Source organism: Pseudophryne corroboree, chromosome 6, assembly GCF_028390025.1.
Source record: "Pseudophryne corroboree isolate aPseCor3 chromosome 6, aPseCor3.hap2, whole genome shotgun sequence".
Taxonomy (NCBI): Eukaryota; Metazoa; Chordata; class Amphibia; order Anura; family Myobatrachidae; genus Pseudophryne; species Pseudophryne corroboree.
This window is the reverse complement of record NC_086449.1, coordinates 580,923,840-580,949,396: the sequence shown is the minus strand read 5'-3', so window position 1 is coordinate 580,949,396 and position 25,557 is coordinate 580,923,840. Positions and strand designations below refer to the sequence as shown.

The 25,557-nt window shown below is 45.9% G+C and overlaps 1 protein-coding gene across 5 annotated transcripts in view; it reads left to right on the top strand.

Annotated features, from left to right (window-relative positions):
* The window catches only part of SNCB (synuclein beta), a 216,917-nt gene extending 197,115 nt beyond the window's left edge, over positions 1 to 19,802 (top strand). For all 5 annotated transcript variants that reach the window (XM_063927921.1, XM_063927919.1, XM_063927918.1 and 2 more), the window contains one exon: positions 18,896 to 19,802. In XM_063927921.1, coding sequence (XP_063783991.1) covers positions 18,896 to 18,928 — 33 coding nt within the window. In that variant the 3' untranslated portion in view covers positions 18,929 to 19,802. The remainder of the gene's footprint in view (positions 1 to 18,895) is intronic.
* The last annotated feature ends 5,755 nt before the right edge of the window (positions 19,803 to 25,557 follow it).

Below are 25,557 nucleotides of genomic sequence, written 5' to 3'. Positions count from 1 at the left end.
TAAAACTGGTGGTCACTAGTATAACTATCAGCAAAACTCTGCACTCTCTGAGTACTCCTAATGCTCCCCAAAATTACTAAAATTAAATTACTAGTAAATCAAGTGTCTCACTCTCTATCTAAACGGAGAGGACACCAGCCACGTCCTCTCCCTATCAATCTCAATGCACGTGTGAAAATGGCGGCGACGCGCGGCTCCTTATATAGAATCCGAGTCTCGCGATAGAATACGAGCCTCGCGAGAATCCGACAGCGGGATGATGACGTTCGGGCGCGCTCGGGTTAGCCGAGCAAGGCGGGAAGATCCGAGTCTGCCTCGGACCCGTGTAAAAAGGCTGAAGTTCGGGGGGGGTTCGGATTCCGAGGAACCGAACCCGCTCATCTCTAATACAGACTACAACAGTTTCCACTAAGCTAGAGAACAATTACCACTGGTGTCACTGGGAGGTGTGGGAGGTGCGGGCCGCAGCTGGATGTTACCCTTCCAGGGGGTGATACTAAAATGCTATAACCTCCACAGTGACAGAAGCCAGGTGCTGCAGTTTGCCATTATCGTGCAGCACTCTGCTCCTGTCAATGAGAAGGAGACGGCTTTACAGGTACTAGTCTCCCGGGGGCAGGTCAGCATAGAAACATAGAAACATACAATTTGATGGCAAATAAGAATCACTTGGCCCATCTAGTCTGCCCCCTTTTTTTTTTTTTTTAACCATATTTTTATCTTGAACCTTATTTGATCCTTATTTCTTTGTAAGGATATCCTTATGTCTATCCCATGCATGTTTAAATTGCTCTACTGTCTTAGCCTCTACCACCTCTGATGGGAGGCTATTCCACTTGTCCACGACCCTTTCTGTGAAGTAATTTTTCTCAAATTTCCCCTGAATCTACCTCCCTCCAGTCTCAGTGCATGTCCTCATGTCAGGGCAGTTGAGAGCCAGGCTGGGCCCAGGTACTTTTCAAGGGGCATAGCCTAATCACAGGAGGTGTGGTCATGTACTTTTAGAAAAAAATACTGAAAAAAATTGTATTTTAAGCACCTCCATGGCCATGCTGCAGCCCAGTACACAGCAGAGTGTGCTGGGCTGAGGAGAAGAGCTGCAGCTGCTGCTGCCAGGTAAGGGGAGGGGGCATGGGCCCCTACTGCACCTGGGCCTGGGTAATTTGTACCCTCTCCCCCCCTCTCTCGACACCACTGCCTCTTGTCCTATTGCTTTCTTCAGTTGAAGAATGTTTCCCCCCTGGACTTTGTTAAAATCCTTGATATATTTGAAAGTTTCTATCATGTCTTCCCTTTCCCTTCTCTGCTCCAAACTATACATATTGAGATTTCTTAGTCTTTCTGGGTATGTTTTGTGGTGTTGGCCATGCACCATTTTAGTTGCCCTTCTGTGTACAGTCTCTAATGTATTAATATCCTTTTGAAGATATGGCCTCTAGAATTGAATACAGTATTCTAGATGAGGCCGTACCGATGACCTATACAGTGGCATTATAATTTATTACTTCTTTCTTTCTGCTGCTGATTCCTCTCCCAATGCAGCCAAGCATCTGACTAGCCTTCCTCATTGCTTTGTTACATTGCTTACCTGCCTTTAAGTCACCTCAAATAGTGACTCCTAGATCCCTTTCCTCCTCAGTAGTTTCCAGTATAGTGCCATTAATACTGTATTTAGCTTTAGGATTTTTGAGACCCAGGTGCATGATTTTGCATTTTTTGGCATTAAACTGTAATTGCCATACTCTTGACCATTCCTCTAGTCTACCTAGATCCTCAATCATTTGTCTTACCCCTCCTGGTGTGTCTACCCTGTTGCATACCTTTGTGTCATCTGCAAAACGGCATACTTTCTCTATAATGCCATTTGTAATGTCACCAATAAAGATATTAAAAAGCACTGGCCCAAGTACAGATCCATGGGGTCCTCCACTGGTAACATTTCCCTCCTGTGAATGCACTCCATTTATTACAACTCTCTGTTTTCTATCCTTCAATCAAGATCTTATCCATTCAACAATCTTAGCATCCAATCCCAAGGTTTTGAGTTTATTTAGCAGTCTGCGATGTGGAATAGTGTCAAAAGCCTTACTAAAGTCTAGATAAGCTATATCCACGGCTCTACCTTTATCCATCACTTTAGTCACACAGTGAAAAAAGTCAATAAGGTTTGTTTGACGTAATCTCCCCCCAGTGAATCTTCGGGGATGTTGGGCACGCCCCAGAAGTGGTGTAATTTGGGTCTCCCTGTTAGATCACGCCCTGTAGTGATGTCAGTGGGGAACTTCTGCAAGGCCACGCTCCTTTCTGCAAGACCACACTCCTTTTTTGGGTGTTGTGGAACCAATGACTGATTGTTCGAAATTCTGTAGAAGTTACATTGAATAAAGTTAAATATTTAGGGGATTATGCAAAGCTGCACACAAAATGGTGTAAATTACTCCATAAATTGTGTATTCCCTCCCATATGCAGATGTGCATGGTTTATGGTTCATTATGGGCACATATTTGTGCTTACCCTACAGCCAACTAACTGGAGTATATGCATACTTCTGCATGAGCTGCATTGTGTGAGTATGTTGGCCTGTCAGACCGCTCATCCCCTCTTCATGTTCCACTTTTCCAGTTGTAAGAAGGCATAAGTGGCACATACTGTACGCGTAAGCCTGCATTGTGCATATACTGTATGTCCAGTCACACTGTGAGCGTTCACATTATGCAAGGCAGTGTTGCAAGTAGAAATATTTTCTTATGGGTACTGAGTGTTGAAAAATGGGCATGGTCATGTGTTGTGATAGGGCGTGGCCACATGCTGCTAGTGGGAGTGGCTACATGACACTAGCGGTGTGGACACATGACACAGCCCCTTTTTTGGGGGATTCTGGAGGCAAGGCTAAAAATATATAGTAATGCCTCCAGCATAATAGAAATTTATAGTGATACCTCCAGTATAATAGAAATATATAGTAATGCCCCCAATTTAATACTATATAGTAATGCCTCCATTATAACAGGAAAACTGTCCTGTCGCACTCCCAGTAACCCTGACAAAGTGGGAGGAGCATTCATGCTGCCAAGCATCATGGTCTTGTTGCTTTGTGGCACATTATAATTGTGGCAATGGCAAAGTGTGTGGCAGGTGGTACTGCGTACCTGCTGCCAAATTCTTAAGGGTACTCCGTACCCGAGCGTACCTGCATACTTGCACCACTGATGCAAGGTGATTTAAGTTCAACTGAGTATTAAGCCCTTATTGAGAGCTGAACATGGGCACATCCCACATAAAACTGTACACATGATAGAACTGTAGCTTTGCTTTCTTTACTATGGTCTATCAGACACAGCAATTTCTAGGAAGTTGTAGCATGTGTGGTAATGAAAGAACACGATTAACCTGTTTACTTTTTATATATTTACAGCACTGTATAAGGCATGTAGAATCTGCGGCATGCACAATGTTACTATTGTAATTGAATTAGTAGTTGCTGTACAATACATGTGATTCTTATGCCAGGCAACAAGGCACTGAAGTAGTGTGATCTATGCACACAAGCGAGTCCCAATGCTTCAGTGGCCAGAGAAGACATGTTCAGCCAAGACACATCTATTAATAGAGAAACCTGCTGTGTTATTTCATTATCTGCTTCTCCCTCTGGTGGATACTGATGAAACCTCACACTGCAGAACTCATTTTCTCTAACGTCCTAAGTGGATGCTGGGGACTCCGTCAGGACCATGGGGATTAGCGGCTCCGCAGGAGACAGGGCACAAAAATAAAGCTTTAGGATCAGGTGGTGTGCACTGGCTCCTCCCCCTATGACCCTCCTCCAAGCCCCAGTTAGGTTTTTGTGCCCGTCCGAGCAGGGTGCAATCTAGGTGGCTCTCCTAAAGAGCTGCTTAGAAAAAGTTTTTTAGGTTTCTCTAACGTCCTAGTGGATGCTGGGGACTCCGTCAGGACCATGGGGAATAGCGGGCTCCGCAGGAGACAGGGCACATCTAAAAAGCTTTTTAGGTCACATGGTGTGTACTGGCTCCTCCCCCTATGACCCTCCTCCAAGCCTCAGTTAGGTTTTTGTGCCCGTCCGAGAAGGGTGCAAACTGGATGGCTCTCTTAAGGAGCTATTTAGTAAAGTTTTTTTTTTTTTTAGGTTTCTAATCAGTGATTCCTGCTGGCGACAGGATCACTGCAACGAGGGACTTAGGGGAGAGACTGGCAACTCACCTGCGTGCAGGAGGATTGAAGTCTTAGGCTACTGGACACTGAGCTCCAGAGGGAGTCGGAACACAGGTCAGCCTGGGGTTCGTCCCGGAGCCGCGCCGCCGATCCCCCTTACAGACGCTGAAGAAAGACGGCGGAACGGAGGTCCGGAAACAGGCGGCAGAAGACTTCACAGTCTTCAGAGAGGTAGCGCACAGCACTGCAGCTGTGCGCCATTGTTGTCACACGGCTCACTGACACGGTCACGGAGGGTGCAGGGCGCTGCTGGGGGCGCCCTGGGCAGCAATATAAATACCTATTTGGCAAATAAATACATCACATATAGCCATTAAGGCTATATGTATGTATTTTAACCCAGGCCAGTTATTAAAAAACCGGGAGGAAAAGCCCGCCGAAAAGGGGGCGGAGCTTATTCTCCTCAGCACTCAGCGCCATTTTCCTGATCAGCTCCGCTGGTGAGGAAGGCTCCCACTCTCCCCTGCACTGCACTACAGAAACAGGGTTAAAAGAGAAGGGGGGCATAAATTGGCGATATAATGATATATTAAGAGCGCATATATAGAAACAACACCTTCTAGGGTTGTTATATACATTATAGCGCTTTTGGTGTGTGCTGGCAAACTCTCCCTCTGTCTCCCCAAAGGGCTAGTGGGTCCTGTCCTCTATCAGAGCATTCCCTGTGTGTGTGCTGTATGTCGGTACGTGTGTGTCGACATGTATGAGGAAAATGTTGGTGAGGAGGCGGAGCAAATTGCCTGTAATGTTGATGTCACTCTCTAGGGAGTCGACACCGGAATGGATGGTCTACTTATGGAATTACGTGATAATGTCAACACGCTGCAAGACGGTTGACGACATGAGATGGCCGGCGGACAAATTAGTACCGGTCCAGGCGTCTCAGACACCGTCAGGGGCTTGTAAAAACGCCCATTTACCTCAGTCGGTCGACAGACACAGACATGGACACTGACCCCAGTGTCGACGGTGAAGAAACATACGTAATTTTCCTTTAGGGCCACGAGTTACATGTTAAGGGCAATGAAGGAGCTGTTACATATTTCTGATACTACAAGTACCACAAATAAGGGTATTTTGTAGGGTGTGAATAAACTACTTGTAGTTTTGCCTGAATCAGATAAATTAAATGAAGTGTGTGATGATACGTGGGGTTCCTCCGATAGAAAGTTATGGGCGGTATACCCTTTCCCGCCAGAAGTAAGGGCGAGTTGGGAAACACACCTTAGGGTGGATAAGGCGCTCACACGCTTATAAAAACATGGCGTTACCGTCTCTAGATACGGCCGCCCTCAAGAAGCCAGCTGATAGGAAGCTGAAAAATATCATGACAGTATATACACACATACTGGTGTTATACTACGACCAGCAATCGCCTCAGCCTGGATGTGCAGCGCTGAGGGGGCTTGGTCGGATTTCCTGACTGAAAATTTTGATACCCTTGACAGGGACAAGATTTTATTGACTATAGAGCATTTTAAGGATGCATTTCTATATATGCGTGATGCGCAGAGGGATATTTGCATTCTGGCATCAAGAGTAAATGTGATTTACATATCTGCCAGACGAAGACACGACAGTGGTCAGGTGAGGCAGATTCCAGACGGCATGTGGAAGTATTGCCGTATAAAGGGGCGGTCCATCGGACCTGGTGGCCATGGCAACAGCTGAAAAATCCACTTTTTGTTACCCCGAATCACATATCGGCAAAAAAGGACACAGTCTTTTCAGTCTCAGTCCTTTCGTCCCCATAGGGGCAGGCGGGCAAAGGCCAGTCATATCTGCCCAGGGGTAGAGGAAAGGGAAGAAGACTGCAGCAAGCAGCCCATTCCCAGGAACAGAAGCCCCTCACAGCTTCTGCCAAGTCCGCAGCATAACGCTGGGGCCGTACAAGCGGACTCAGGTGCGGTAGGGGGTCATCTCAAGAGTTTCAGTACGCAGGGGGCTCACTCGCAAGGGAACTCCGGGATCCTACATGTAGTATCCCAGGTGTACATTGGAAATTCGAGACATCTCCCCCTCACACAATTCACAGGCTGTATTCCCAGCAGGTGATAATCAAAGTACCCCTCTTACAACATGGAAGGGGGTAGTATTCCACACTATATTGTGGTACTGAAGCCAACCGGCTCGGTGAGATCTGAAATATTTGAACACTTACATACAAGCGTTCAAATCAAGATGGAGTCACTCAGAGCAGTGATAGCGAACCAGGAAGAAGGGGACGATATGGTGTCACTGGATATCAGGGACGCTTACCTACAGGTCCAAATTTGCCCTTCTCACCAAGGGTACTTCAGGTTCCTGGTACAGAACTGTCACTATCAGTTCAGACGCTGCCGTTTGGGTTGTCCACGGCGCCCCGGGTCTTTACCAAGGTAATGGCCGGAATGATGATTTTTCTTAAAAGGAAACATGGACGCTTTCCTGATAAGGGCAAGGTCCAGAGAACAGTTGGAGGTCGGAGTAGCACTATCTTAAGTAGTTCTACGTCAGCACGAGTGGATTCTAAATATTCCAAAATCGCAGCTTTTTCCGATGACACGTCTACTGTTCATAGGGATGATTCTGGACACAGTCCAGAAAAACGTGTTTCTCCCAGTGGAGAAAGCCAGGGAGTTATCCGAGCTAATCGGGATCCTCCTAAAACCAGGAAAAGTGTCAGTGCATCATTGCACAAGAGTCCTGGTAAAAATGGTGGCTTATTACGAAGCAATTCCATTCGGCAGATTTCCCGCAAGAACTCTTCGGTGGGATCTGCTGGACAAATGGTCCGGATCGCATCCTCAGATGCATCAGCGGATAACCCTATATCCAAGGACAAGGGTGTCTCTCCTGTGGTGATTACAGAGTGCTCATCTTCTAGAGGGCCGCAGATTTGGCATTCAGGATTGGATGCCGGTGACCACGGAGGCCAGCCTGAGAGGCTGGAGAACAGTCACACAGGAAAAAAAAAATTTCCAGGGAAGTGTGATTAAGTCTGGAGAATTCTCTCTGCATAAATAAGCTTAGAGCAAATTTATAAGGCTCTAAACTTAGCAAGACCTCTGCTTCAAGGTCAGCCGGTATTGATCCAGTGGGATAACATCACGGCAGTCGCCCACGTAAACAGAAAGGGCGGCACAAGAAGCAGGAGGGCAGTGACAAAACTGCAAGGATTTTTCGCTAGGCGGAAAATCATGTGATAGCACTGTCAGCAGTGTTCTTTCCGGGAGTGGACGACTGGGAAGCAGACTTCCTCAGCAGGCATGACCTCCACCCGGGAGAGTGGAAACTTCATAGGGAAGTTTTTCAGCATGATTGTGGACCGTTGGCAAAGACCAAAGGTGGACATGATAGCGTCCCGCCCGAAAAACGGGACAGGTATTCCGCCAGGTCATGAGACCTTCAGGCGATAGCTGTGGATGTTCTGGTAACACCGTGGGTGTACCAGTCAGTGTATGGGTTCCCTCCTCTGTTTCTCATAACCAAGGTATTGAGAATTATAAGACATAGAGGAGTATGAACTATACTAGTGGCTCCGGATGGGCCAAGAGGGACTTGGTACCCGGAGCTTCAAGAGATGCTCACAGAGGACTAAGGGCCTGGGGAGCTAAGAAGGGACTTGCTTCAGCAAGTACCATGTCTTTTCCAAGAATTACCGCGGCTGCGTTTGACGGCATGGCGGTTGAATACCGGATTCTGAAGGGAAAAAGGCATTCCATAAGAGGTCATACCTACCTTGGTCAAAGCCAGGAAGGAGGTGACCGCACAACGTCATCACCACATGTGGTGAAAATATGTTGCGTGGGTAAGGCCAGGAAGGCTCCACGAAGGAAATTCAACTAGGTCGATTCTGCACTTCCTGAAAACAGGAGTGTTTTGAGCCTCAAATTGGGGTTCATTAAGATTTAAATTTCGGCCCTGTAGATTTTCTTCCAGAAAAAATTGACTTCAGTTCCTGAAGTCCAGATTGTAAAGGGTGTATTCCATATACAGTTCTTTTGTGCCTCTAGGGGCACCGTGAGATCTCAACATAGTGTTGGGATTCCTTAAAATCATATTGGTTTGAACCGCTCAAATCTGTGGATTTGAAATATCTCACATGGAAAGTGACCATGCTGTTGACCAATATCTCACATGGAAAGTGACCATGTTGTTAGTCCTGGCCTCGGCCAGGCGATTGTCAAAAAGAATGGGCGGTTTTGTTTTACAAAAGCCCATATTAGAATTTTCCATTTGAACAGGGCAGAACTGGGACTCGTCTCCAGTTTCTTCCTAAAGGGGTGTCAGCGTTGTCACCTGAAACAACCTATTGTGGTGCCTGCGGCTACTGGGGACTTGGAGGACTCCAAGTTACTAGACGTTGTCAGGGCCCTAAAAATATATATATATATATATATATATATATATAGTTAGGACGGCTGGAGTCAGAAAGTCTGACTTGCTGTTTATATTGTATGCACCCAACAAGCTGGGTGCTCCTGCTTCTAAGCAGTCTATTGCACGCTAGATTTGTAGTACAATTCAGCTTGCACATTCTGTGGCAGGCCTGCCACAGCCGAAATATGTAGATGCCCATTCCACAAGGAAGGTGGCCTCATCCTGGGCGGCTGCCCGAGGAGTCTCGGCATTATAACTTTGCCGAGCAGCTACGTGGTCAGGGGAGAACACGTTTGTAAAATTTTACAAATTTGATACTCTGGCTAAAGAGGACCTGGAGTTCTCTCATTCGGTGCTGCAGAGTCATCCGCACTCTCCCGCCCGTTTGGGAGCTTTGGTATAATCCCCATGGTCCTGACGGAGTCCCCAGCATCCACTAGGACGTTAGAGAAAATAAGAATTTACTTACCGATAATTCTATTTCTCGTAGTCCGTAGTGGATGCTGGGCGCCCATCCCAAGTGCGGATTGTCTGCAATGCTTGTACATAGTTATTGTTACAAAAATCGGGTTATTACTATTGTTGTGAGCCATTTTTTCAGAGGCTACTTCGTTTTGTTATCATACTGTTAACTGGGTTCAGATCACAAGTTGTACGGTGTGATTGGTGTGGCTGGTATGAGTCTTACCCGGGATTCAAGATCCTTCCTTATTGTGTACGCTCGTCCGGGCACAGTACCTAACTGAGGCTTGGAGGAGGGTCATAGGGGGAGGAGCCAGTACACACCATGTGACCTAAAAAGCTTTTTAGATGTGCCCTGTCTCCTGCGGAGCCCGCTATTCCCCATGGTCCTGACGGAGTCCCCAGCATCCACTACGGACTACGAGAAATAGAATTATCGGTAAGTAAATTCTTATTTTTTTATTTTCAGTGAGTCCTGCTGGCAACAGGCTCACTGCATCGAGGGACTTAGGGGAGAGAATTTAAACTCACCTGCGTGCAGGATGGATTGGATTCTTAGGCTACTGGACACCATTAGCTCCAGAGGGAGTCGGAACACAGGTCTCACCCTGGGGTTCGTCCCGGAGCCGCGCCGCCGACCCCCCTTGCAGATGCCGAAGTTGAAGAGGTCCAGAGGTCCAGAAACAGGCGGCAGAAGACTTTCAGTCTTCATAAGGTAGCGCACAGCACTGCAGCTGTGCGCCATTGTTGTCAGCACACTTCATACCAGCGGTCACTGAGGGTGCAGGGCGCTGGGGGGGGGGCGCTCTGGGCAGCAATGTATTATACCTTTTTTATGGCTAAAATACATCACATATAGCCCTTGAGGCTATATGGATGTATTTAACCCCTGCCAGATCTCACAAACTCCGGGAGAAGAGCCCGCCGTTTTAGGGGGCGGGGCCTATTCTCCTCAGCACACGGCGCCATTTTCCTGCTCAGCTCTGCTGTGAGGAAGGCTCCCAGGCTCTCCCCTGCACTGCACTACAGAAACAGGGTTAAAACAGAGAGGGGGGGCACTTATTTGGCGATATGATTACATATGTGAAAATGCTATAAGGGAAAACACTTGTATAAGGGGTTGTCCCTGTATAATTATAGCGTTTTTTGGTGTGTGCTGGCAAACTCTCCCTCTGTCTCCCCAAAGGGCTAGTGGGGTCCTGTCCTCTATCAGAGCATTCCCTGTGTGTGTGCTGTGTGTCGGTACGTGTGTGTCGACATGTAGGAGGACGATGTTGGTGAGGAGGCGGAGCAAATTGCCTGTATGGGTGATGTCACTCTCTAGGGAGTCGACACCGGAATGGATGGCTTATTTAGGAATTACGTGATAATGTCAACACGATGCAAGGTCGGTTGACGACATGAGACGGCCGGCAAACAAATTAGTACCTGTCCAGGCGTCTCAAACACCGTCAGGGGCTTGTAAAAACGCCCATTTACCTCAGTTGGTCGACACAGACACAGACACGGACACTGACTTCAGTGTCGACGGTGAAGAAACAAACGTATTTTCCTTTAGGGCCACACGTTACATGTTAAGGGCAATGAAGGAGGTGTTACATATTTCTGATACTACAAGTACCACAAATAAGGGTATTATGTAGGGTGGGAATAATCTACTTGTAGTTTTTCCTGAATCAGATAAATTAAAGTGTGTGATGATACGTGGGTTTCCTCCGATAGAAAATTATTGGAGGTATACCTTTTCCCGCCAGAAGTGAGGGCGAGTTGGGAAACACACCTTAGGGTGGATAAGGCGCTCACACGCTTATAAAAACAAGTGGCGTTACCGTCTCCAGATACGGCCGCCCTCAAGGAGCCAGCTGATAGGAAGCTGAAAAATATCCTAAGAAGTATATACACACATACTGGTGTTATACTACGACCAGCAATCGCCTCAGCCTGGATGTGCAGCGCTGGGGGGGCTTGGTCGGATTTCCTGACTGAAAATATTGATACCCTTGACAGGAACAATATTTTATTGACTATAGAGCATTTTAAGGATGCATTTCTATATATGCGAGATGCGCAGAGGGATATTTGCATTCTGGCATCAAGAGTAGATGTGATGTCCATATCTGCCAGACGATGTTTATAGACACGACAGTGGTCAGGTGATGCAGATTCCAGACGGCACATGGAAGTATTGCCGTATAAAGGGGCGGTCCATCGGACCTGGTGGCCATGGCAACAGCTGGAAAATCCACTTTTGTTACCCCAAGTCACATCTCAGCAGAAAAGGACACAGTCTTTTCAGTCTCAGTCCTTTCGTACCCATAAAGGCAGGCGGGCAAAAGGCCAGTCATATCTGCCCAGGGTTAGAGGAAAGGGAAGAAGACTGCAGCAGGCAGCCCATTCCCAGGAACAGAAGTCCTCCACAGCTTCTGCCAAGTCCGCAGCATGACGCTGGGGCCATACAAGCGGACTCAGGTGCGGTGGGGGATCATCTCAAGAGTTTCAGCACGCAGTGGGCTCACTCGCAAGTGGACTCCTGGATCCTACACGTAGTATCCCAGGTGTACATTGGAAATTCGAGACGTCTTCCCCTCACAAGTTCCTGAAGTCTGTTTTACCAACGTCTCCCTCCGACAGGGAGGCAGTATTGGAAAAAAATTCACAGGCTGTATTCCCAGCACGTGATAATCAAAGTACCCCTCCTACAACAAGGGAAGGGGTATTATTCCACACTATATTGTGGTACTGAAGCCAAACGGCTCGGTGAGATCTAAAAGATTTGAACAATTACATACAAGGGTTCAAATCAAGATGGAGTCACTCAGAGCAGTGATAGCGAACCAGGACGATATGGTGTCACTGGATATCAGGGACGCTTACCTACAAGTCCAAATTTTGCCCTTCTCACAAAGGGTATCTCAGGTTCGTGGTACAGAACTGTCACTATCAGTTCAGACGCTGCCGTTTGGATTGTCCACGGCACCCCGGGTCTTTACCAAGGTAATGGCCGAAATGATGATTCTTCCTAAAAGAAATATGGACGCTTTCCTGATAAGGGCAAGGTCCAGAGAACAGTTGGCGGTCGGAGTAGCACTATCTCAAGTAGTTCTACGACAGTACGAGTGGATTCTAAATATTCCAAAATCGCAGCTTTTTCCGACGACACGTCTAATGTTCCTAGGGATGATTCTGGACACAGTCCAGAAAAGGATGTTTTCTCCCGGAGAAGAAAGCCAGGGAGTTATCCGAGCTAGTCAGGAACCTCCTAAAACCAGGAAAAGTATCAGTGCATCATTGCACAAAGGGTCCTGTGAAAAATGGTGGTTTCTTACAAAGCGATCCCATTCGGTAGATTTCACGCAAGAACCTTTCAGTGGGATCTGCTGGGAAAATGGTCCGGATCGCATCTTCAGATGCATCAGCGGATAACCCTGTCTCCAAGGATAAGGGTGTTTCTTCTGCGGTGGCTGCAGAGTGCTCATCTATGAAAGGGCCGCAGATTCGGCATTCAGGACTGGGTCCTGGTGACCACGGATGCCAGCCTGAGTGGCTGGGGAGCAGTCACACAAGGAAAAAATTTCCAGGGAGTGTGATCAAGTCTGGAGACTTCTCTCCACATAAATATACTGGAGCTAAGGGCAATTTACAAGGCTCTAAGCTTAGCAAGACCTCTGCTTCAAGGTCAGCCGGTATTGATCCAGTGGGACAACATCACGGCAGTCGCCCACGAAAACAGACAGGGCGGCACAAGAAGCAGGAGGGAAATGGCAGAAACTGCAAGGATTCTTCGCTGGGCGAAAAATCATGTGATAACACTCTCAGCAGTGTTAATTCCGGGAGTGGAAAACTGGGAAGCAGACTTCCTCAGCATAACCTCCACCCGGGAGAGTGGGGACTTCAGCGGGAAGTCTTCCACATGATTGTAAACCGTTGGGAAAAACCAAAGGTGGACATGATGGCGTCCCGCCTGAACAAAAAACTAGACAGATATTGCGCCAGGTCAAGGGACCCTCAGGCAATAGCGGTGGACGCTCTGGTAACACTGTGGGTGTACCAGTCATGGTATGTGTTCCCTCCTATGCATCTCATACCAAAAGTACTGAGAATCATAAGAAGGAGATGAGTAAGAACGATACTCGTGGTTCCGGATGGGTCAAGAAGGACTTGGTACCCGGAATTTCAAGAGATTCTCACGGAAGAACCGTGGCCTCTACCTTTAAGAAAGGACCTGCTCCAGCAGGGGCCTTGTCTGTTCCAAGACTTACCGCGGCTGCGTTTGACGGCATGGCAGTTGAACGCCGGATCCTGAAAGGGCATTCCAGATGAAGTCATCCCTACCCTGGTCGAAGCCAGGAAGGATGTAACCGCAAAACATTTTCACCGCAATTGGCGAAAATATGTTGCGTGGTGTGAGGCCAAGAAGGTCCCTACAGAGGAATTCCAACTGGGTCGTTTCCTACATTTCCTGAAAACAGGACTGTCTATGGGCCTAAAATTAGGGTCCATTAAGGTACAAATTTCGACCCTGTCGAATTTCTTCCAGAAAGAACTGGCTTCAGTGCCTGAAGTTCAGACGTTTGTAAAAGGGGTACTGCATATACAGCCTCCTTTTGTGCCCCCAGTGGCACCTTGGGATCTCAATGTTGTTTTGAGTTTCCTAAAGTCACATTGGTTTGATCCACTCACCACTGTGGACTTAAAATATTTCACATGGAAGGTGAAGATTCTATTAGCCCTGGCTTCAGCCAGGCGTGTGTCAGAATGGGCGGCTTTATCATATAAAAGCCCTTACTTAATTTTTCATTCTGACAGGGCAGAATTGAGGACTCGTCCTCAATTTCTCCTTAAGGTGTTTTCTGTTTTTCACATGAACCAACCTATTGTGGTACCTGCGGCTACTAGGGACTTGGAGGACTCCAAGTTACTTGACGTTGTCAGGGCCCTGAAAAAATATGTTTCCAGGACGACTGGAGTCAGAAAATCTGACTCGCTGTTTAGCCTGTATGCACCCAACAAGATGGGTGCTCCTGTTTCTAAACAGACGATTGCTCGCTGGATTTGTAGTACAATTCAGCTTGCACATTCTGTGGCAGGCTTGCCACAGACAAAATCAGAAAAAGCCCATTCCACAAGGAAGTGGGCTCATCTTGGGCGACTGCCTGAGGGGTCTCGGCTTTACAACTTTGCTGAGCATTTACTTGGTCAGGGGCAAACACGTTTGCTAAATTCTACAAATTTGATACCCTGGCTGAGGAGGACATGGAGTCTCTCATTCGGTGCTGCAGGGTCATCCGCACTCTCCCGCCCGTTTGGGAGCTTTGGTATAATCCCCATGGTCCTGACGGAGTCCCCAGCATCCACTTAGGACGTTAGAGAAAATAAGAATTTACTTACCGATAATTCTATTTCTCGTAGTCCGTAGTGGATGCTGGGCGCCCATCCCAAGTGCGGATTGTCTGCAATACTTGTACATAGTTATTGTTACAAAAAAAAAATAAAAAAAAATCGGGTTGTTATTGTTGTGAGCCGTCTGTTCAGAGGCTCCTACGTTTTGTCATACTGTTAACTGGGTTCAGATCACAAGTTGTACGGTGTGATTGGTGTGGCTGGTATGAGTCTTACCCGGGATTCAAGATCCTTCCTTATTGTGTACGCTCGTCCGGGCACAGTATCCTAACTGAGGCTTGGAGGAGGGTCATAGGGGGAGGAGCCAGTGCACACCACCTGATCCTAAAGCTTTATTTTTGTGCCCTGTCTCCTGCGGAGCCGCTAATCCCCATGGTCCTGACGGAGTCCCCAGCATCCACTACGGACTACGAGAAATAGAATTATCGGTAAGTAAATTCTTATTTACTATCACTGTTGTTTTTTATTTTTATCATTATTATTCCTCGAGTGGCCACTGGCAAATCCCTAATTACTTATTTCAGATTCACCCAACAGACACATTGGTGCACTACAGATGAGATATGGATTTTCAAAGTTCTCCTTGCATTAGATTAATCAGAACAGATGGGTAACACTGAATACTACATTATGATAGCGGTGTCTCAGTAATATGCACTAGAGCCACTGTGGGGCTGATATTCTTTTTAGTTGAACCAAAACCTTTCTACTGATACAAGTTACTTTGTGTGAGGGCTTAGCAGTGGCGAATTACCCATAAGGCATGTGAGGCACTTGTTTGGGGGCAGCACTTCGATGCTTGTGTTGGTACTGTCAGCCCAAAAAGTACCAGGTACTCCAAAATATTTCCACTGTACTGTACCATATGCCATCTTAAATGGAGTGTAAACGGGTAGGACATGCAGCTGTCCTACTTAGTAAATATGTATACATAACTAAAAAATGTCATAGTTAATGGCTTTTTTATTCTATTAAATTGGCTTTCATCAAATGAGGGCTTATAACTAATCAATAAAAATAATAAAATTAGACATCCGTTACTGTTGTGTCTAGGGGCGCCCTCACCCCTAAATCCGCCCCTGGGGATTAGTACATTTGTAGAAGTTTTTTTTTCTCTCTCAAAGATCAGAGAACTTTTAGGACTCAGGAGGACTATTTTAGACCCTAGTTTATTCGTAGCTGTTGGTTAGGACTTGTGCCATTTATAGATCGTATGTGATTTTAGTCAACATATAAAGTTTCAAGTGAGTTTATAAAGGTAGTAGCGTGAGTTCTGTCTTTTGCCTCCGTTCCTAGTACTCTCTCTCTACAACAGGTGCTCATGGTACTGCAAGACAGGTAGCACTGATTGTGGCCAAGTAGCTCGTCCTGATCCACACGTGGAAATGTCCACTTCATTTTTATTTAATCAATTGATTGATATTCATTACATCAAGGAGTAGCCGTCATCTTTATACTGTAAGTTTCTGCACTTTTATCTGTATACGCTTCCTGTTGGTTGCTTGCTTTGCAAAGTCATTTGCCAAGGAGTTGTGCCAAGAGGAAGAGTAAAGCTAGGTACACACTTGTAATAAACAATGTGATGGTCATTTCCATTTCACTTACATCCTACATTACCATAACACAATGACTTCTAGCGTACACACTATGCAATCATCATATACATAGGACAGTGACAAACTTCAGAGTCCAATGTCTCGCGTGATCATGTGGTCCTGCACAGAGGTGCTTTAAGAAAAGAAAGGTCCCATGTGCAGGCTCTGATCGAGCTCCCTCCTCTCTGTCGGTGCAATAGCCTTTGTCTACTGCGCATGCCACAATCCCGGGGACATCTCTATTGCAGTTGCACGAATCACCAGAAAATTGTCGCGACTGCCATTTTCCCAGTGATATTTGCAGGTCTGCAGCCAGCACGGTGCCGACGGAGTGGTAAGTATAATTAAGTGGGTGCAGGGTTTGCAGTGTGTGGGGCCCCCTGGATGCAGTGGCCCATGTGGACCGCACACGTTGTACACATTATAGATACGTCAGTGGTCCTGTGTACACACTACACGATGTGCACCACATTATACATTACATCATTCCATCTGACGTGCAGCACATAGCATTGTCCCATCTGATGTGCAGCACATTGCATCATCCCATCTGACGTGCAGCACATTGCATCATCCCATCTGACATGCAGCACATTGCATTGTCCCATCTGATGTGCAGCACATTGCATTGTCCCATCTGACGTGCAGCACATTGCATTCTCCCATCTGACGTGCAGCACATTGCCTCGTCCCATCTGACGTGAAGCACATTGCATCATCCCATTTGACGTGCAGCACATTGCATCATCCCATTTGACGTGCAGCACATTACATCGTCCCATCTGACGTGCAGCACATTGCATCATCCCATCTGACGTGCAGCACATTGCATCGTCCCATCTGACGTGCAGCACATTGCATCATCCCATCTGACGTGCAGCACATTGCATCATCCCATCTGATGTGCAGCACATAGCATCATCCCATCTGATGTGCAGCACATTGCATCATCCCATCTGATGTGCAGCACATTGCATCATCCCATCTGACGTGCAGTACATTGCATTGTCCCACCTTATGTGCAGCACATAGCATCATCCCATCTGATGTGCAGCACATTGCATCATCCAATCTGACGTGCAGCACATTGCATCATCCCATCTGATGTGCAGCACATTGCATCATCCCATCTGACGTGCAGTACATTGCATTGTCCCACCTTATGTGCAGTACATTGCATTGTCCCATCTGATGTGCAGCCCATTGCATTGTCCCATCTGACGTGTAGCACATTGCATTATCCCATCTGACGTGCAGCACATCATACATTGCATCGTCCCATCTTACGTGCAACACATTGCATTGTCCCATATGATGTGCAGCACATCATACATTGCATCGTCCCATGTGACGTCCAGCACATCGCATATTCCCATCTGACGTGTATCACATTGTACATCGCATGACCTCACTGCATGTCACTAGCACATCGTACATTGCGTCATCTGCCACACGATCCACCCTCTTTACTTGGTAAATGGGTGGCTGGGTGGTGGTATGCGGGCAGCTACGGGAGACTTGGCAACTTTTCCCAGGGTGTCGGGTGAGCTACACGGTTTTCAGGGGCCTCCCGACCCTTCTGGGAGAGTAGGCAAGTATGACTTTATCTCTTTCCAATGCTTAGTACATCTCTCCCTAAGTTCTAAGCAGAGCCGGCCCTAGGCATAGACAAACTAGGCAATTGCCTAGGGCATCTGGTATGCCTAGGGGCACAAGCAGCTTCTGCTGATTAAAATGATATGCGGCATGCCTATATTCTGTGTGTAGCATTTCGTATGCAGATACAGCTACAGTCGCACACAGTGTATAGGCATGCCGCATATCATTTTAATCAGCAAAAGCTGCTTGTGCATCCTAGCCACATAACAATGCAAATAAGATGCATTATAATAAAAAAAATAGGCATCCGACGTTAGTAGAGCTGCCAGTTGACTAAAGCCAGGAACTATATGTGTCATTATGTGTATAAGGGCACAAATAATGTGCGGCATATGTGTAAGGGACATTATGCATGTCATTATGTGTATAAGGGCATTAACAATGTGCGGCATATGTGTAAGGGAAATTATGTGTATAAGGGCATTAATAAGGGTTGGCATAATGTGTAAGGCCCATTATGTTTATAAGGACATTAATAATGTGTGTCATATGTGTAAGGGGCATTACTGTGTGGTATTATGTGTATAAATGCATTACCAATGTGTGGCATTATGTGTATAAGGTGCTCTACTGTGTGGCGTAACGTATAGAAAGGGCACTACTGTGTGGTCTGATGTGAATAAAGAGCAATATGGTGTGGCGTAATGTGAATAAGGAGCAATATGGTGTGGTGTAATGAGAATAAAGAGCAATACGGTGTGGTGTAATGTGAATAAGGAGCAATTCAGTATGATGTTATGTGAATGAGGGGCACTACTGTGAGGAGTAACGTATATAAGGTAAAATGGTACTACTGTGTGATGTAATGTGAATAAGGGACACTATTGCATGATAAATTGTGAATAAAGTTGCACTACTGTGAGGCATAATTTGAATTGGAGGTACTATTGTGTGGGCATGCCCCTTGTCAGCAAAAACACATACCTTTTTGGGCTGTGCGCCGAATGTGCACACTGTTCTTATTTAAATTATAGGGGGTAGAAAAAAAAAAAAAGGACTGCTATGGGTGGGGGGTGATGATGCTGGGAAAGGGTTGCAGAATCAGAGGCAGAACTAGCGGTGGTACTAGGGGGCACCAGCCAAAATCTTGCCTAGGGCATCATTTTGGTTAGGGCCGGCTCTGGTTCTAAGGACCCTTATTCCAGTAGCTGTGCTTCAGCTGACTATTGCTTGCTCTTTTTTACAGGATGATTACCAGGAATATGAACCAGAAGCATAACATCCCTACACTCTGGACCCAGCCACCAGCAGCATCAGCAGCACAAAGATAGCTATAATAAAGATACTAATAAAATCCCCGTCTCCTGTGCCCTGTCCTTCCCCAAGAGGAGCGTGAAGTCCACCCCTTCTCTTCCCCCGAGAAGTGAGCTCTTCCTTTACTCCACCTTCAGAGAGCCTCATGTGAAGTGATTTTTATGTATGGTAATTCCTTAACGTTGAGTCATAGTTCAAACAAAACTGGTGTTTAAAACAAAAAAAAAAGCCCTTTGTAATGTATGAACCCATGAATGCATTGTAATTGTCTTTGCAGTCCTAGTGCCCCCGGGGAATTATATCTGTTTCCCTCCCAGAATATAATTTCCGGGGGTTACTTTTTAGTGAGTTTTGTCTCCCATAGTTCATTTTATTTTGTTCTGATTTTTAAAGCTTGTTCTATGGCAGGGGGGCCTGCAACCGCCTGTAACTGAATAAGCATATCATTTCTTGCGTCTACCTACATAACTAAAGCATGTTTTAACTTTTTATATTGAGATGGTGAAAAACATCGAAAAATGTTTCTTTTTTTAATTAACTAAGTGGCTTCCATCAATCCTGCAACTCTGCACTTCTTTGGAAGTCGCGGAGTTAAGTGAAAAACACAAAAAAATGTAGCTGTGGATGACTGACCTTTGACATAGTTTATTCAGTGTTCTAATGTGATATTTATTTTGCTGTTGTTTTTTATACATATACTGTATACACACATTACAAATATATCAATGGTTTAACTTATTTGTGAAAAATCTGTGAGAATCCATTTAGAATCTTTTCAATGTCCTTGTGTTCCAAATAATTTTGCAAAAGGAATAAAAAAACAAAAAGAATCAATAAAATTGGTGTTTTTATTATTGTTTTATTTATGTAGCATGATCAATACAATATACGATATCAGATGGTTGGAAAAACCACACAGACATAGCCAGATTGAGGGGGGGATGCAGGGCATACTGTACCCCAGGCCCCCTCTGTCGAGGGGCCCCCAACCAGAGCATACTGACATTACTAGCTCTCCCTCTTGTGCAGCAGTAGAACCAGGCTGCCAGACTGTGAGCAGGACAGTATGCATTGCAGGCATAGACACGTAGTATCAGGTTTCAAGAGACACCGATGGCGCTTCCTGACCAGAGTAGAGATAGCAGAGGGGAGAGAACTGTAAATGACCCAGGGATCCCAGCTTCTCCTCCTTCCGCCTTGGTGTCAGGGTCCTGTGTAACCTGTTATCTAATGAGAGCGTTCATGTCTAGAGAGAGACACACACAGAGCATCCTCCCGAGTCCTGTCCCAGTGTGTTAGTAGTACAAATGCTGCTGCTATTGCATTTTTGCAAGATAAATTATAGATATATTTTTTCTATGTGTATTTTAAGCTTAAGTTGTCTTTGCTCCACTATAGGAAAACATTATAAAATAGTTGTCTCTCTATTGGATGGAGATATAAACAGTTCTCAGGCCTTATTAAACTATTAGTTTAAATCTACACAATCCATACATCCCAACATGACCCATTGCAAGAGGGACAAAATGCTCTCTACCTGGACTATCCTCTTAACTTATAATTGTAATCATTTTTGTTGAAATACTTTATTCATTAATGAAATAGTTCAACACATGTGAGGCCAATCATATATTAAAAGGAAAGTCCAGGTAGAGAGCATCTTATCCCTCCTGGAATGGGTCATGTTGAGAGGTATGCACAACCAAATATACACCCCCCCCCCCCCCCCCCTTCTTCCAACTGGGCCACGTTGTCCTTAGTGCCCCAGGCCCCCCAAGGCTTAATCCGGGCCTGCACACAGTAATAACAATAGGAAAGTGCATATGGACACGGTATGAGGCCCTCTATAAAGATGCCATGAAGTATCTGATATCCCAGATAATTGCACTATGTATGCGTGAAACTGATCTAAAATGATAGAATCACCCAGTATGTCTGACCAGTGCTATATGTTTTCATTTGCATGTACAGTATGCACTGCCACGGCCGATTGATAGACATTTCTCCTATTCCTTCACAGTAATGGAACAGGGAATTGTCTGCTTCCCTGTGAAGGAACCTAGATATTGTGTGGCCATACACTGGGAGAGATCTCACAATTGGCCTAATTCAGATCTGATCGTAGATGTACTAAATTTAGCACATCTACAATCAGTTTCTGAGACATGCGGGGGGACGCCCAGCACAGGGCTAGTTCGCCCCGCATGTCTGGCCCTAACACCCCCCCTTCCCGCACAGGTACAAAAGCATTGCACGGTGGCGATGCTTTTGTATTTGGCGAGTAGCTCTTGTGCACTGGCAGACCGCTACCCGCCGCATACTGGGTTGCAGCGGCTGCGTGTGACATCACGCAGCCGCCGTGACCCACCCCCACAACGGTTCAGACACGCCTCTGTTGTCTGGACCGTGCCCCGCCAACGGCGTTCTAATGCCATTGGCACACCACCTCCCGCCCCGCGACCGCCTCTGCCTGTCAATCAGACGGATGTGATCGCAGCCCTGAGATGCTTTTAGCATCTCACTGGGCTCCCGGGGTGCGCACGCGTAGTACGCCTGATAAGTCATTCAGACTGCGATCGCTGCCACTACAGTGATGCAGTCTGAATTACCCCCAATATATGCCACAATACAGTATATGCTGGGTATCAGGCTGTGCTGAGCATTATCTAAACAATTTGAAATGACAGTGATACAGTCTTGAGTCAATATCATTAGGGAAGTATGCCCTCAATGGAGCTAGGGGTGGAATGTACGGGCTCAGTGAAAGTGACTTATTTATAATGGATGCAGTGTGTGCCGTGCACAGGACTCCCAGGGTCCATGTGGCCCCACACCACACAGCCTACACCCATTTTTTTCAATGCTTCCCTCTCCGGAGTCCCCCGCTGGCCGCAGCATCTCTCCACAAATCTCTGGGTAAATGGCACGGCGCACATTTTTCCGGAGTTTTGTGCATGTGCAGTAAGGAAATATCTCTGAAAATGGCTACCACACCATTTCCCCGGAGATTTGCGCATGAGCAATACAGTCTGTGCCCCTCTAGTGCTCAGACTCTATTACTCTGACTACAGAGGAGGGTGCCCGGATGGAGAAGGTTACACACAGCCTCCTCCTCTAGTAATATGCCCCTACACAGTGGATTGCCTCAGGTATTATGATTTAAACTTGGACCACTTAACACTATTAGCTCACAAAAGTATGCACTATAAATCACCATTTTAGCAGCTACTAACATACATTAAACCACAAACCTTTTTTTTAGTATTTGTAACATTTGGAATATTCAGCATAATTAACCTATGTGGTATGTATGTAGATGCAGGGGTATTTTTGGTTTGAAAAGCTCCGGGACGCTGTTCCTGAAGATCTTTTCTAAAATTACGTAATCAGGAACAGCATTCCGGAATGTCCTTCGTTTCCCCTGTCTGAGTCTGCCGGAGGGGAGGAGAGCGCAGTGTGCGTCTCTCCTTCCGCTCGCTGTGTCCCTTCTACAGCGGCCAATCGGTGAGCTTTGATTGTCTCACAAGCCAACTCCATATTCCAAATGGCCATCAGAGACGGGACACAGCAAGGGGAAGGAGAGATGCGAGCTGCGCTCTCCTCCCCTCAGGCAAACTCAGACAGGGGGAGCAGAGGCAGCAGCAGCAACAGAAATGAAGGGGTGAGTTTGTTTACTGGGTGGGCAGTGTGTAACAGACATTACTGGGGGCAATGTGTAACAGACATTACTGGGGGCAATGTGTAACAGACATTACTAGGGGAATGTGTAACTGGCACTACTGGGGGCAATGTGTATCTGGCACTGCTGGGAGCAATGTGTAACTGGCATTACTACGGGCAATGTGCAACTGGCACTACTGGGGGCAATGTGTAACTGGCACTACTGGGGCAATGTGTAACTGGCAATACTGGGGGCAATTTGTAACTGGCACTGCTGGGAGTAATACGTGTATATACAGCACTGCTGGGGGCATTATGTGTATATACGGCACTGCTGAAAGCACTGTGTATATACGGCATTGCTGGGGGCATTATGTGTATATATGGCACTGCTAGGGGCATTATTTGTTTAAAAAAAGTTTATGCACCACTTGATGCCCTGCCTCTTTGGTAGCTCCACCTACATCACTGCCCACTTATGCCTCACCTACAGTTCCTGAACCTATTTTCCTACAAAAATAGCACTGCGTACATGGTTGTGCAAGGTATGTGTCTTGTATTCCAAAGCAATGACACACCAGATACTGAGATTATCTCCATATTTGCATTGGACAAGATTATGAACTAACAAAAGTGACTGGAATCATGTAAGTCTTGCTCTGCGGAAATTACCTTAACTGTCTAATTAATTGTGATTGGTACAGCACATTTGAACAGCCTGCTCCATTATATTAATTAAACATTGGTATATCTTGTGCAGCAATTCCCAGATAAAATTAAGATTATTCTGCATGTCATAGAAAGTTATGGTAGTCAAAATAAAGGGACATGTGACTGGATGTTTCCATCTAAAGAATATGTGTGGTAACCTAATAGTTTGATAAGAAACAGTGTTTTCCTTATGTCATGGTTTCTTGGTCACCAGATCTGAACCCAATTGTGCATTTGAGACAGTATTACCTATGACCATAGTCCAAGCAAAGTGACTCTCTGGTGGAAGAATGATGCTATGTCTGCCCTGCACAGTACAAGACTTTGGTAGACTCAATGGGCAATATTTACTAATATTCGTGTTTGAGTCGGTTTGTGTAGTGTTTAAACTCGTTTTGTATCGGGTGCATTTTCATGCAACTTTTTGAATCCATATACGCAAAGTTACGTAGCAGTCGACTTTATGGTTGTCGTGTTTTCCGATGTCGATGGCAGTCGTTTTTTTTTGCCACATTTACAGCCGTCATTGTCGTTTGCGTATGTGTTTTTGTTGTATTTTTTTTTCCCTAAGTTAAATGCGGCAGGGTTTTTTTTTTCCCGCGGCCGCATTTTCACTTTCAGTTTCGATTTTCATTACCGTTCGTGATTGGTTGTGTTTCAGATGGTAGGAGTGTCTGTGCGCAACCATATAAATACGCCCCAAACCGTCCGCACCTCGTGGGTTTAGTTAGTGGTGAGGAGGAGGGAGGTTGTGCTGTGGAGGTAGGTGAATTTGTGGTTTGGTGAGGAGTGTTGGTAACGATTTCTGAGTGTGGTATTGTGTTTGAAAGTCATCTTGTCATTCTTGTTGTCTTGTATTTTGTGGTTTTGTCTCATTTTTAGTCCAAGTTATTTTTCTTTATAGTCCCTTGTCAGTGTTTGAGTGTGGGTGTGTGTGTGTGTGTGTGCGCGTGTGTGTGTGTGTTGTGTAGTGGTAGTGGAGGAGTGTGTTGTTTGTCTTTTTTTTCCCTGTGTTAACTGTTTAGACACACAATTATGTGTGACTCAGAGGTGGGTGAGGTGGAGGGTGTGAGTGAGGGGGAGGAGGTTGGTCAGGTGGACGAGGTGAGTGTTAGTGAGGTTAGTGAGGTGGAGGAGGTGGGTGAGGTTGCTGCAGCAGCCTCAAGTGATAGTGACAGTCAGAGTGCTCCGCAGCCACGCACCACTACTAAGACTGGGCGGAATGTAAAGTTTAGTTTTGCTGAAAATGTGGCATTGGTGCGTGAGCTGATGAAGTATCAGAGGCAGCTATTTGGCCCTGAGTCCGCCAAGGTGCCAACACGGAGGAAGACGGTGTTGTGGGCGAAAGTTGTTGCTGCTGTCAATAGTGAGGGGGTGGTCAAGCGGACGGAGGACACGTGCTGCAAACGGTACTATGACATAAAGCGACGTGTCAAGTCCAAAATGGCCAAGAAGGCCAAGTCGGCTCGGAAAACCGGTGGTGGGCAGCCCTATATTGCAAGATATCTGGAGTATGAGCCCATGCGGAGTGTAATACCTCCAGAAGTTGTCTCTGCAACCCATGTCCGGGATTCAGATAGGCCCAGGAAGAATGGTGAGCATGTGTATTTGCATTTACATTCTATGATTTTTTATTTTTTTTTAAATGTGTGTCATGTGACGTTGCATATTACTCCCATCTTCAAGTGTGTGTCAGCAAATACATTGTTTTGGTTAATGTTTTATACAAAAGCCAATGTAACATCTTACTTTATTGTATGTCATGTGTTTTTCTGACAGATATTTTGCATGTGTAGTTTGGACTTAGTGTGTCTCTGAATTGTCCTGCAATAATGTTTTCCTTTTGGGCGTTTTTTATTTTAAAATTGTGACTATGTTTTATATTTAAGTGATCCATGTGCAATGTTTAAAAAACAGTGGTTGTCATGTTAGAGGCTGGAGTACTGGAAAGTGGTTTGGAAACCACTTACATGTGTAATGTCATTATTAGATAATGTTAATTATTTAATTAAAATAACACTATTTCTTTGTTAATTTTTTTGCTTGTATTTGTACCGTGACACCACACTGCAGTGTATTTTTTTTTAAATTGCTACATTTTGGTTTGGCTCATATAGTGGTAATGTGTGTTTTGAGTGCCACATCACAGACCAAATTATATATTGCATCTGTAATATTTATCCTTTCAATACAAAATGAAGATGTGTGTGTGTTTTTTTTTCT